The sequence below is a fragment of the Gobius niger genome (assembly GCF_951799975.1).
Source record: "Gobius niger genome assembly, chromosome: 23".
NCBI lineage: Eukaryota > Metazoa > Chordata > Actinopteri > Gobiiformes > Gobiidae > Gobius > Gobius niger.
The window spans coordinates 4,909,754-4,922,468 of NC_136874.1; the positions used below are offsets into that span (position 1 = coordinate 4,909,754).

General features: G+C 41.7%; 2 protein-coding genes across 6 annotated transcripts in view; one reads left to right on the forward strand and one right to left on the reverse strand.

Annotated features, from left to right (window-relative positions):
- The window catches only part of tgds (TDP-glucose 4,6-dehydratase), a 305,863-nt gene that overhangs the window by 31,038 nt on the left and 262,110 nt on the right, over window positions 1–12,715 (reverse strand). The gene's annotated exons all lie outside the window — the stretch shown is intronic.
- creb3l1 (cAMP responsive element binding protein 3-like 1) overlaps window positions 1–12,715 on the forward strand; it is a 47,566-nt gene that overhangs the window by 732 nt on the left and 34,119 nt on the right. For 3 of the 4 annotated variants that reach the window (XM_079582048.1, XM_079582051.1, XM_079582050.1), the window contains exon 1: window positions 6,843–7,082. In XM_079582048.1, the coding sequence (XP_079438174.1) occupies window positions 6,975–7,082 (108 nt within the window). In that variant the 5' untranslated portion in view covers window positions 6,843–6,974. Of the gene's footprint in view, window positions 1–6,842; window positions 7,083–12,715 lie in introns of those variants that run through there. The other variant, XM_079582049.1, reaches the window with a different exon arrangement.

The following is a 12,715-nucleotide window of genomic DNA, read 5'->3' on the forward strand; positions in this document are numbered from 1 at the left end:
ACGGGAGCATTGATTCTAATAGGACTTCAAACGTCCCGAGAACAGCTTAAAGAGGGGGTATTATGCTTTTTTCAATCACACAGCACCAGTCTATATCACACTACAATGATGACCAAACCTTGTGTTGGTCTGTAAATGCAGTAAATTAGAATAACTGCCTTGTATAAAATGTCTCTCTCAAAATGGCTGTAGCGAATGTCTTGAAATAGGCCTCTGTCTCTTTAAGAACCTCTGAGCCTTTCAGACACGCCCCCTCCACACGCTGTCTGTGGCATCAGTGGGGAGGGGGTTCTGCTGAGGAGCAGTGGTTGGTTACTCGGCTGGTGACGAAAGCTCGGAGGCGTCTCCAGGAGGTGGGGGCGTTCCTAGGAGGACTCAGGCAAACCTATCCCTAAAATGGCCGCCATCAGAGTTTTTACAGACCCTAACCCTAACCCTAACCTGCCATTACCTTAATGACAAGCTTTGATCCAAATAAAACTGTCATTTGTCATATATCGTATAAAATATTGTATATTTTATTGAACAAACCGTAGATTTGCTTTTAAGACTGAAATCATGATCAAAACAACCCAATAATATTAACTTTAACAGACTCCAGTGTGTTTCTGTGTAGTTTCAAATGGAAAATATTGATAAAAAAGTTCCCTACAGGCTCACGACCCACTTTTGAGTCCCGACCCACCCGTTGAGAATCACTGCTTTACATTATATATGACCAAGTGGGATGTTCTGCAAGGACATTAAAAAAATACACTATAAAAATACACTATTCCTCGCATTTTTAGAGGCTTTAACAGTTATTTGATCCCTTACCTGCATAATAATATTTCTCAAAATCATATTGGGGGCCAGAGCTTCTGTGCTGGAGGGCCGGATTTTGGACGTTGCCCACCCCTGATGTAAACGTACATGTTTGACTGCACATTTTTGCATTTTTCTGATGGTTTACTAAAGCAGTGTTTCTCAACCAGGGGTACGGGGACCCCTGGGCACTTGGAATTCATTCAGATAAAAAAAAGAAGGTGAAACTGAATAGAATTTCAAAGGAAAGTTAGTTTTAATGATGTTTTTCGGTTTGATTTTGAGAGTATTTTAGCTTAATTTTGAACACAACACACTGTTAAATACTGTATAATATTAATTTAGTTGGTCACTTTGTAATAATATTGTCCTCAAGGTAGGGGGTACTCAGAGTATAAATCCACGAAACTAAACTCCATTTCTGACTTTTATTTATCACTAATCACTCAAATCAAGAAGGAATAAAACATAATATTAAAAGCATTACTAGTCATATTATCATTACTAGTTTTCCTCGTCCTCGTTTCTAAACTACTTCAGAGAGAATCGTGTTCACCGTCCGCTGTCCTTTCTGGAAATCACGTATCACATTATGGGACAAACTTCTTGTACCGGTTTTAGCCAAATGAATAGAAAAGGGAAACCGACACCTCCGCAGTTTTCAGATGCTCGACCCGGAAAGTAATCCGGAAAACGAGGCCCAGGAGCGGTTTGTAAAGTTAGACGAGGCGGTTACGTGAGTGAGGAACAGCTGATGGTAATCGTGAAAGGAGAGCGGGACAAAGAGCTTCTGTCCCGGGGGAGGCACACCTTCACCGGGACGACTGCGGGACGGCCGGCGCCTCTTAGGGAAAGTAGGAAACGATGTTCAGAAAGATGGGAAGTAACGAGAAGTGACCGAGGAGTGACCGAGGAGTGACCGAGGAGTGACCGAGGAGTGACCGAGGAGTGACCGAGGAGTGACCCGGACGACCCAGGTCCATCGGGTTTCGTTTCAGAGGCTCTTCCTCGCACAGGCCTGTTTGTTAAAGGCTTGGGGCTGGCACAAAGTGTACAAGGCAGTGCTTAACTGATCAACCCTCACATGGACAGAGCACTTTGTCCAGTTTGGCTTTACCCAAATCTAAGAGCTTAAAAAGGAGCAGCAAAATAGTGGCAGAAAAGAGATGAAAACATAACAAAGAAGCAATGAAAAAAAGTGTTGAAAAAAAGAACAAAAACATGGAGAAAAAAAAGCAACAAAAAGTGTCAAAAACGAGGCGAAAAAGTGACAAAAAAATGTTGAAAAAGCAACAAAAACGTGACAAAAAAGTGACCAAAAAACGGATGAAGAAAAGTGTTGAAAAAGCAACAAAAACTGACAAAAAAGTGACAAAAATGTAATAAAAGGCGACAAAAAAAATCACAAGAAAACGTACCGGGAAAGCAAAAAAAATGTGACAAAAACACAACATAAAAGTGACAAAAAAAGAGATGAAAATATGACAAAAAAACAATGAAAAAAAGCAACAAAAAAGCCACAAAACGATCCAAAAATGCAACAAAGATACATCAATAATGTGATAAAAATGAGGCGAAAAAGTGACAAAAAAAAGATGAAAACATGACAAAAAAGTGACAAAAAAGCAATGAAAAAAAAACATTGAAAAAGCAACAAAAACCTGAAAAAAGTGACAAAAACGTGATAAAATGTGACGAAAACGAGGTGAAACGTGACAAAAAAGTTAGGATCACTTTTGCAGGTCTTAGCTTTCAAATGAGGCATTACACTGTTGCTCTTCAGGCGATGTGCTCGGTTAAGGCTCCGAGGTTAAAGAGGCTGGACACTAAAACCTACTCGCTTGATTTGGATGTAAATGTAGAGTCAATATTTTTACCGCCAAATTTTCATAATATGTCTAAATAAACCAGATTGATGGCAGCAATTGTCTGTTGGGTAGATTTCTTATTAGATGAAGTGTGTGTGAAGCATAACCAGAACTCAGTGCACATGATGGTTAACACCAGAGAGAGCCAGCAGCAGGTCCTGGATCAGGCCCTGGATCAGGTCCTGGATCAGGTCCTGGATCAGGTCCTGGATCAGGTCCTGGATCAGGCCCTGGATCAGGCCCTGGATCAGGTCCTGGATCAGGTCCTGGATCAGGTCCTGGATCAGGTCCTGGATGGGAAGCAGGTCATCCTCATAGTAAACCCGCCCTTTCAGCTGTTACGATACGTCCCTCTCACTGATATGATCTGATTCAGAGGAGAAAAGACAAACCGGGTAAAGTTTCCATGTGACTTTAGTGGCTCTGGTTACAACAGATTCGACCCGAGGTACAAGAGTCTGTGCCAGAGTCTGTGCCAGAGCAACACGAGAAGTCGTGGAAAATTCCTGTCCGTGGTTTTGTCTTTGCAAATATTCAATCTTTGGAATGATCAAAATCCTCAACATGGCTTTTATAGCAGGAACAAGTCCTGTGAAAATCATCTCCCCTGGATTAGGTTTTCCACTAATGATGAGACAGTTTGTAGCTGGATCGTCACTTCCTGCTTTACATACTGGACTTGTGTCCTTGGGCAAGACACTTGAAACAAGGAAGGAACAGAGTGTTGCATAACATCTATGGCAATATCATATTAAAGCACTGGATTAATTGCACTTTTATTGCACTATTTAGTAAATATATATATATTTTCAATTGTAACATTATGTATTAATTCATTCCCTTTGTTGGTGGTTATCCAGTAGCCACAGCTGCTCCTTGGCTGAATAACAGACAACTGGCTGCCAATCTGCTTTTATTTGAAGAGAAAATGTGTCATATTTATCGTCACGGTGGCGCAGCGGTTAGCGCAGCGGTTAGCGCTTACGCTTCACAGCAAGAAGGTCCTGGGTTTGATTCCCACGTGGACGGGGCCTTTCTGTGTGTGGAGTTTGCATGTTCTCCCTGTGTCTGCGTAGGTTTCCTCCAGGTACTCCAGTTCCCCCTACCACTAAAACATGTACAATAGGCCAGGATGAATGTGAGAGTGTGTCTGTGAGTGCACATGGGGGACGACTGATGGAAATTAGCCCAATGCTACAATCTGGTGTGACGTGTTTACATGTATGAGACCTACGTATGTTCATTAAAGGAACAGGCCACTGGTTTTACATACTGAGACATGTTCTTATATATATGTATACGTTATGTGTATGAGTTCATGTGTACCTGTCTGGTCTTCACCCGTGCCTTCAGTCACGTAAACACAGCACAGACGGCGTTAGCATTTAGCCTCTCCTCCACTATAGCTCCAAACCAGGTGAAGATAGAAGCTACCAAGCTCTTCCACGTTAAATATGATTACGTGAAGTGTTACACGATCAAGTATAAATACACAAAATTAAACAATGTACTTTATAGTTATGTGACTGAGGACACACATGAAGACCAGACAGGAACACATGAACTCGTCTAAGCTAAAGTAAGAACATATCTCAGTATGTAAGAACGGTGGCCTGTTCCTTTAACATGCACTGTCGTGACAAAATAAACCCATAATTAAAATATGAATGAGCACCAACTATGGATTTAACAAAACTATCTTAAAGTAAAAAATATTTGTATAAACAGTTTTTCCTATAACTGAGTTGAGTATCAAAAGTATTGTGATATACTTGTACCACAACAAAGACGTATCTCTCAGTACATTCATACGGGCCAGGTGGATGAAGTTCCCATTTTCTGCTTCTCCTGTTTCTTGCCTTAAAAAGTGAATGTTTGAAGTTATTTTATCAAACGAAACATAAATGTGTGAATCAGCTGTTTAAATCTGCCCCAGTCAGAGAGTGTTCGTTGCACAGTAGCTCCGCAGTAAAAACAAAAAGCGTCCGCGCTCCAAGCCGTCCTGTCGCCGCCGTAAAATGCAGGTGGGACTAATAACATTTACGAGACTCTGCTCTTTTTAAGGGATTTTCCAGGAAGTGCCGAAAACCAGACCCCAAACGCCAATTAGAGCCAGACCAAACAGGGAGAGACGAGAGACCACTGGGGCTGGAGACAGGGGGGCTTACCGGGACTCCAGGCCTGTTTATCCAGCATTACACAGATTAGCTTCTGTATATGGTCCATGATATAAAGAGCAATCAGGCGGCCATTTTATCTGCGGACTCAGAAATCACGACTCAGCTCAGAGTGTGCTCACTTTTAACATTTACAACAATCTGAATGAAGAAGTGTGCCTGAGCTTTCTCTTCCTGGTTCTGTTTTCACATTTTAGCTTTGTTACATTTTTTATCATGTTTTGTAGCTTTTTTTGTCATAATTGTTGCCACATTTTTGTCATGGTTTCTTTGCTCTTTTGCCACATTTGTCACATTTTCATTCCTTTTTTTGTCCACATTTTTGTCAGTTTTTTGTCACATTTTCACTAAAAAGAGCCAGACTTTTGAACGGCTCTTTGAAATGAGCGAATCCCAAAGACAAACCCCATGTCCAACAATTAGTTTATGTTGCTACGTTTGCAGAAAATTGCTGCAAACTTCATTCATCATTCATTCTTCTTCTTCTTCTTCTTCTTCTTCTTCTTCTTCTTCTTCTTCTTCTTCTTCTTCTTCTTCTTCTTCTTCTTCTTCTTCACCTTCTTCTTCTCCTCCTTCTTCTTCTTCTTCTTCTTCACCTTCTTCTCCTTCTTCTTCTTCTTCTTCTTCTTCACCTTCTCCTCCTCCTCCTTCTTCTTCACCTTCTTCTCCTCCTCCTTCTTCTTCTTCTTCTTCACCTTCTTCTCCTCCTTCTTCTTCTTCTTCACCTTCTCCTCCTCCTCCTCCTCCTCCTCCTTCTTCTTCTTCACCTTCTTCTCCTCCTCCTCCTCCTTCTTCTTCACCTTCTTCTCCTCCTCCTTCTTCTTCTTCTTCTTCACCTTCTTCTCCTCCTCCTTCTTCTTCTTCTTCACCTTCTCCTCCTCCTCCTTCTTCTTCTTCTTCTTCTTCTTCTCCTCCTCCTCCTCCTCCTTCTTCTTCTTCTTCTTCTTCACCTTCTCCTCCTCCTCCTTCTTCTTCTTCACCTTCTCCTCCTCCTCCTTCTTCTTCTTCACCTTCTCCTCCTCCTCCTTCTTCTTCTTCACCTTCTCCTCCTCCTCCTTCTTCTTCTTCACCTTCTTCTCCTCCTCCTCCTTCTTCTTCTTCTTCTTCTTCACCTTCTTCTCCTCCTCCTCCTTCATCTCCTTTTCTTCTTCTCCTTCTTCTTCTTCTTCACCTCCTTCTTCTTCACCTTCTCCTCCTCCTCCTTCACCTTCTTCTCCTCCTCTTATTTTTCTTCTTCTTCTTTTTCATCATCTTCTTCTTCTTCTTCTTCATCTTCTTCCTCTCCTTCAAAATACATAACTGGATTTACACACACACAAACATAAACAAAGTTTGAAATGAACACTTTAATGTCAAACAGAATCTAAACCAGAATGATGTGGCTCAGTTAAATCCTCTGCTGCTGTTTTGGCTCAGAACAAAGACGTCCTTTAATGTTTAAAATGGCTGCCACGCTTTCTTTTTACATATGCAATTGATACTTTTTGCCCAATATCGGTGCTCAAAAAGTAGCCGTTTGGTATCGATCCATCCCTAACACAGATGCTTTGAGTGGAAAGATTAATGGCTTGTCATATTAACCTCTTTCCCCCAACCCTTAACCTCTTTTTTTTGCATTTTCAACACATTTTTGTCACTTTTTTTAATCAGTTTTTGTTGTGTTGCTGTGCTGATAAGTAGAAGTAAAAAGTACAGTTACTACATAAAGTTGCATGTGTACATTCAGCTATAAATACACACAAAAGCCTCCTGCATTTCACCCAGGACAGATGCGGTAAACTTATGACTAACCGCTCAACTCCCAGGGCTCTCTTTTCTCCCGTAACTCCTCGCGGGGCGTGGCTTCATCGTCTCCCCGGGGCGTGGTCTGCGTAAATATTCATCGGCTGGTGCGTAACGCCGGGACGCACAGGGCTCAGACGCACCGAAACAGCTGGATGGAGCTCTGACAGCGCTTTCCCCAACACACCGCGCTCTCTCTCTCCCTCTCCGTGCCCGCCCGCAGGCTCACCAGCGCCGGCCGAGGATGCGAAGACAACACCGCTCCTCTCCCGGATCATTCATAATTCACTGAAATTCAATTCGAAAGGGGAAGCGAAGACGAGACGCAATAAAACAAACAAACATGGATGCTATTTTGGAGAGTTTAGCGGCGGAGAAACTGTACCCATCCGTGAGCAGCAACCTGTTGGACCTGGAGGAGCTGAGCGACGGGGATTTTCTGTCAAACGTGGTGCGTAAAACCGCCAGGGGGGATAATGCGTAATGCGTGGTCGCTTTTGGGGGTCACCGTAACGCATTTGACCCAATCTCGGCCAGTTTTTCTATTAATCATGGCTTTAAGTCGTTGTTTAGACTTGATTTAGGCCCGAGCGCATCTTCCTTCTTACATTTTAGCCACTTAACATGTAGCCATTAGGCCTGTTTAATGCGTGCACGTGCGTTATTATCGGCTCAGGTGTGGATGTGACGCTTTATGAATTAAACTGTTGCATGAAATTACGCACCTTTTCTGGTCAGATATCGCGTTATGTTCGGCTTGATTGTAACATTTCTCCACCTCACACTTAATAAGAGCCTTAATATCAAGTCAAGCAACGTGTTTAGACCCCGTTTATTCCGCTTTACCTCCTGCACGAGTGAACAGTCGCAGATAAAAAGCCGTGCGTCTTTCCTCCTCCTGTATTTGGATTTGCAGTGGGCGTGTCCAAGTCCACATCCTGCTAAGAGCCGGACTCATTCATTTATTCCTGTGTATTTACGCACGAGGAATGGCCTCTATAGACGCTATACCCACAGCCCGGTGACGTAGGTGGAGGGTGGTCCTATTGTGCATGTTTTGTGTTGATAGGGGAAGCTGCGCAGATCAAAGGAAACGCAATTAGACACTGGGAAGACATTAAAACTCAGCACAAACTGGTCTTGGAATCGAACCCAGGACCTTCTTGAAACCGAGCACATTTTCTCCAGTTCGGCTTTACCCAAATCTTAAAGCTTCTAGACTGGAGAGCAGCAGTGTAATGTCTCATTTGAAAGCTAAGGCCCACAATACTGATCCTAAGCTTTTTGTTGCTGCTTTTGTCACATCTTGGTTGTGTTTTTGTCGCTTTTTTGTCGTGTTTTTGTTGCTTTTTCATCGTTTTCTTCGTGGCTTTTCTGTCATGATTTCGTCGCATTTTTGTCTCTTTTTTGTTATGTTTTCGTCTCGTTTGTGTCGCGTTTACGTCACTTTTTTTGTAGTGTTTAGGTTGCTTTTTCATGTTTTCTTTCGTGGCCTTTTTGTCATGGTTTCGCCACATTTTCGTCTCTTGTGGTCATGATTTTCTCTTGTCATATTTTCTTTTTTGTGTCGTGTTTTCATCTCTTTTTTGTCTCTTTTTAGTCATGTTTTTGTCTCATTTTTTTGTCATGTTTTCATAATTTTTTTGTCATAGTTTTGTCACTTTTCTGTCTCTCTTTTCTCATATCTTTATTGTATTATTGTTACATTTCGGGCACGTTTTTATCGCTCTTTTGCCGCTTCTTTGTCCCTTCTTGTTGCATTTCCATCCCTGTTTTCATTGCTATATTTACTCTTTTTTCAAGAAGCTTTTAGATTTGGGTAAAGCCGGAGAAAGTACATCGACAAACCTGTTCACCAACCACCCTCTCACTCACACAGGCCCAGGTACCGCAGGTTGAGAAGCCTGTGTGCTGTGGCCCCACAGGCACCACCTGGACCCGGAGCTGCAGCCGGTGTCTGTTCAGCTGCTGCCGTTCTCACGCGCTCAACCTGCTCATCAGCGCCGCGGCCTTTCATTATCAGCTAAATGCATGTGGTTACAGACACGAGGGAAACGCTAATCGGAACGCAGAGAAAAAGTCAACCTGTCAGTCAATGTGAGCACTCTCTTTAGTTTTTCCATCTTCATATTAAGCGTACGGCCCAGTGTAACAACTCATTTGAAAGCTAAGACCTACAAAACTGATCTAAATGGATCTTTTTTTCCCATTGCTTTTTTGTTGGGTTTTCATCACATTTTTGCCACATTTTCTCCTCTTTTGTCACTCTTTTGTCGCTCTTGGGAACATATTTTGGTCAGGGTGTGCTGAGGTACAGGATTGCCCGGACAAATGCCTTTATCCATCCACCAGGGGGTGCTGCCGCCCCCTCAGCACCCTGGGTTCCCACGGCCTTGCTCTTGGGTTAAGAGGTGAAGCTAAAATGAAAGCAATTTTTTATTTTTTTAATCAAATTGTGTTGGAACCAATGGCCACTGGTTGCTCTGCTTTATGAGGGGCCGCCATTGCTGCAGTACCTCCATACATGGGCGGCAAAACAAGCTAGTTTTCCTTTAGAAAGCATTGCACTTTACACACATTCTAAGCAACTGTAAAGCCTGGTTTCTATTTTTTTTAAACAATCTACCTCCTGGGTTAGTTACAATTAAAGAAACCAGGCTAGTTTTCGAAAGGAGCATATTAGAAATCTCGCATACTAATGAGGGCTGGACTTTGATTGACAGGCCGTTAGCATTGGAGCTAATGACACTAAGATCCCGCCCCTTTGCCCTTTTTAGGAACATGCTACTTCAGAGCTGGGCAGGACACGGGACACAGTACTGCAGTATAAGTAGTATATCGCCTCGTCTATTTTACAGTAAACTCGACACATCTTTGATACTTCTCTCAGCCCTTTGTCCCAGCCCTGTCCTTTTAACAATGTGAGGAATTCGGGCTGGGTGTCTCGGTGTGGGTATGGTGTCTCTAAATGAATGGGACGGTCACCACAGAGCGCTGCAGTGCCGTGCCCCAAAGCACGCGACACATGACGGCTATAAACTAAAGTCTTCTTCCAACCGTTCATATGTGACCACAGAGAGTACGAGCTGGGGAAAATGCAATCTTAAAAGCACTTGAATCTAGAGAACCGTGGACTGTCTTGAAATGGGAGAGAAATGCAAATGAGACGAGAATTAATTTGCTTAAAATATGAGAAATTGACTTGATACAAAGCACTTAAAATGAGACTAAAAGGTTAAATTTAAGAAGAATCAGTCTTTCGTACCCCTTGAGTCATTCATTTCTACTCAAAGTACCCCTTAAAGAGACTAGATGCAAGTTGAACATTGTACACTCACTACTGCCACCTCAGGTCTTACGTGCAAATGCAGTCTCTATGTAAAACGGCACCTCAGACCCGAACTAACAACTTTTTGGGCTGTCTGGGCTCATTCTACACATTAGGACATGGCTGGAACATGTAGGGGGATGGAAATACTCAGTTTTAATCTTTTTTAAACTCCGTATAGTCCCTTTAACTCAAAGGAGCAGCCAATTATTTACTAAATCATCTGCTAAACTCAACTTTATTGGCATTTATAGTTGCGTATAGTGTTGAAAATTAAAGCAAAAACGCTGAAATATTTCCATGTACCTCCTGCTAAGTGCTTGTGTACCCCCTGGGGTCCCCGCACCCCCGGTTGGGAAACACTGGCATAGACAACTACTTAAATGCAGCACAATTTCTGACAATCGAAACATATTTGCGTAGTTTTATCAAAGATAAGGCGGCATTTCCAGTGTAATCATAGCAGTAAAGGGTATGTAGTAGATTTAAGTAAGATCACAAGCTAAGTCCTCTGTAACAGCCCCAAGCATATAAAAAACAAAGAAGTCTTAAAGTGTGTGAATCTCTGAAGGCAGTAAAGGCAGTAAAGATGTTGGATGCAGTGACTAACCCAGAAGTAAACCACGACTAAACTACACACCAGACACCAGACTATTTAGGGGGAAAGGCGTCATTTAGGACTAAATCAGGACTTAACCAGGTCCAAACTAGACCTAAACTAGTATTTAAATCCAGCTAACACCCAGTGGTTATGAGAAAGTTTCGGATGGTGAAGCGTGCTGCAGCTACTACTACTTCTACTACTTCTACTACTGTTACTACTGCATGACGACGACTGCAAACACTTTCTTTGTGTCCTTGCCCATGGGTTGACTCCGGCTGGCTGTTGTTTGCCAGAGAATCCCGCCTGCTGCTACTCGGCTTTCTTTCATAGTTTCACTTCCTTATTGGACTCTGACAGGAAGTGACATAGACAGAGGCGAATCGTTTTAAACTGTTGCCGTGCCGACCATGTTATGTTAATGGGAAATGAGTCAAACTGCTGTGGAGCTTTACCTCTATCTATGTCACTTCCTGTCAGCGGATTAAAGGGGATAGATGCAAGTTGGTCATTTTTATACTCACTACTGCCACTTCAGGTCTCACGCGTAACTGCAGGTTCTATATAAAGCTCGTGCATGACGTTTAGGCTGATTGTCTAGTGGTTTTTTGGCCGCAACAAAGAATGTAAGCTACCAGACCGTTCAATCTTATGTTTTTTGTAATTGTTAATAAATCATCAAGAGTTCGACTGATATTTGGACGATCTAACGCCGATGAAAGCTGACATCTCCGTGACTGATAATAATAAAGACTTCCTGTTTCTTGCATTGGAAAGAGCAAAGTCAGGGCTTTATCACGATGAAACTTGGTTAGCTGCAAGTTTGTACAGTAACAATTGCACAAGTTTCACCAACTAAACCTCAGTGAATATGGACATGCTGCGTATCATTTTGAAGCGCAGAACCTGGAGAATTCAGTCTTGCTTTAGCAATTGTTTTAGCCTCCGCAATTGTATTTCTGATCGCCACGCAAAATGCTGTGGCTAGCAACCGAATGCTAATGCTAACGGCAGTATAGATACAGATAGATATCAATGAAATATTAACTTATATATCACATACAAAGAAAGTCAAGTCTAAATTCACAGCAGATTGTTCAGTAGAAGCAAAAAACAGCAGTTGTAGCTAGCAGTGTTCATTTCGTCGACTAAAATATTTAGTCTTAATTTTAGTCAAAGTGATATTTTTGACGACTAAAATTGGACTAAAACTAAATTAAAAGTTTCTCATGAGACTAAAACTATGACTAAAATGTCCAGATATTTTAGTCGACTGAAATAAGACTAAATAAAAATGAAAAGGAGAGACTAAAATCATCCAAACTTCTATTGACAGTCTGAAAAAGCCTCATATCATGTAAATTCTCTGCCAAAGGATCAGCTCTGAGCTTTGTTCATGTGGAGCAGCTCCATGAAGCAGAGGAACAAGATTAAATATGATTATTATCAATGGAAAGTCGACTAAATTGACTTGCAGTTTTAGTCGACTAAAACTAAAGACTAAAATTGAAGATATTTTTTGACTAAAACTAGACTAAAATCGAATTACAATTTCGTCAAAAGACTAAAACAAAATTAAAATATGTTGTCAAAATTAACACTGGTTAGCTGCAAGTTTGTTAAACAGTAGCACAAGTTTCACCAACTAAACCTCAGTGAATATGCACATGCTGCATGTCATTTTGAAGCGCAGAACCTGGAGAATCCAGTCGCTGAGTTAGTTTTAGCCACGCAAAATGCTGCGGCTAGCAACCGAATATCACATACAAAGAAAGTCAAGTCTAAATTCACAGCAAATTGATCAGTAGAAGCAAAAAAACAGCAGTCAGAGCTATCTTTAGCATTAGCACGATGTAGCATCATGTTAGCATTCTCCGTTATTTATGTATTTATGGGCTGCTTAACCACTTTGCTCCTCCCCATGTCTTTGTTTCTTTATCAGGTAGAAATCTATATCAATAATTCAGCATTTGTTAAAGTAATTTTTTAATAATTAGAGAAAGTTTTGTTTTTTCTCCAAATTGTTTTCCCCTTTAACTGTTTTCAAACATGACCATATATGGAGCGATTCCAGGGATGCTGTCGGTATCTATGCTAATGCTGACGGCAACTAATCAAGGAAACTATGACTGAATTGCTTAAAGTGATAAATTAG